At 67.2% G+C, this 421-nt stretch overlaps 1 protein-coding gene across 1 annotated transcript in view; it reads left to right on the top strand.

The window, feature by feature from the left end:
• The first annotated feature begins 6 nt into the window (after positions 1–6).
• The window catches only part of Dusp1 (dual specificity phosphatase 1), a 2895-nt gene continuing 2480 nt past the window's right edge, over positions 7–421 (top strand). The window contains exon 1 of the mRNA XM_010622310.2: positions 7–415. Coding sequence (XP_010620612.1) covers positions 258–415 — 158 coding nt within the window. The 5' untranslated portion in view covers positions 7–257. The remainder of the gene's footprint in view (positions 416–421) is intronic.

The raw sequence follows: 421 nt of genomic DNA, 5'->3' as shown, positions 1-421 counted from the left end.
CGGGCGGAGCGCGCTGCCAAGGAGAAGCCGGCTTAGGTCGACACGATCCTGAGGGCGCTCAAGGAGCAGCGACGAGCCTAGGAGCTGCCTGGAGTCCGGCACAGCTACCCCTCGCTCAGTCCAAGGACAGGCTAAAGTTCGACACAAAGAGACCCAGGGTCGGGCTTTTCCTCGAAAGCCTCCGCCCTGCCCTTGGCTTCCGAGGACAGACAAAGACCTCCCGAGGGACGGGCACGCTGGGGGCGCTGAGGCCGGCCATGGTCATGGAGGTGGGCATCCTGGACGCCGGAGGTCTGCGGACGCTGCTGCGGGAGCGCGCGGCGCAGTGCCTGCTGCTGGACTGCCGCTCCTTCTTCGCGTTCAACGCCGGCCACATCGCCGGCTCCGTTAACGTTCGCTTCAGCACCATCGTGCGGCGCCG

The sequence above is a fragment of the Fukomys damarensis genome, unplaced genomic scaffold (assembly GCF_012274545.1).
Source record: "Fukomys damarensis isolate Sample0158 unplaced genomic scaffold, DMR_v1.0_HiC HiC_scaffold_9, whole genome shotgun sequence".
Lineage (NCBI taxonomy): Eukaryota > Metazoa > Chordata > Mammalia > Rodentia > Bathyergidae > Fukomys > Fukomys damarensis.
The sequence above is the reverse complement of the archived record's forward strand: the minus strand, read 5'-3'. Positions and strand labels throughout refer to the sequence as shown.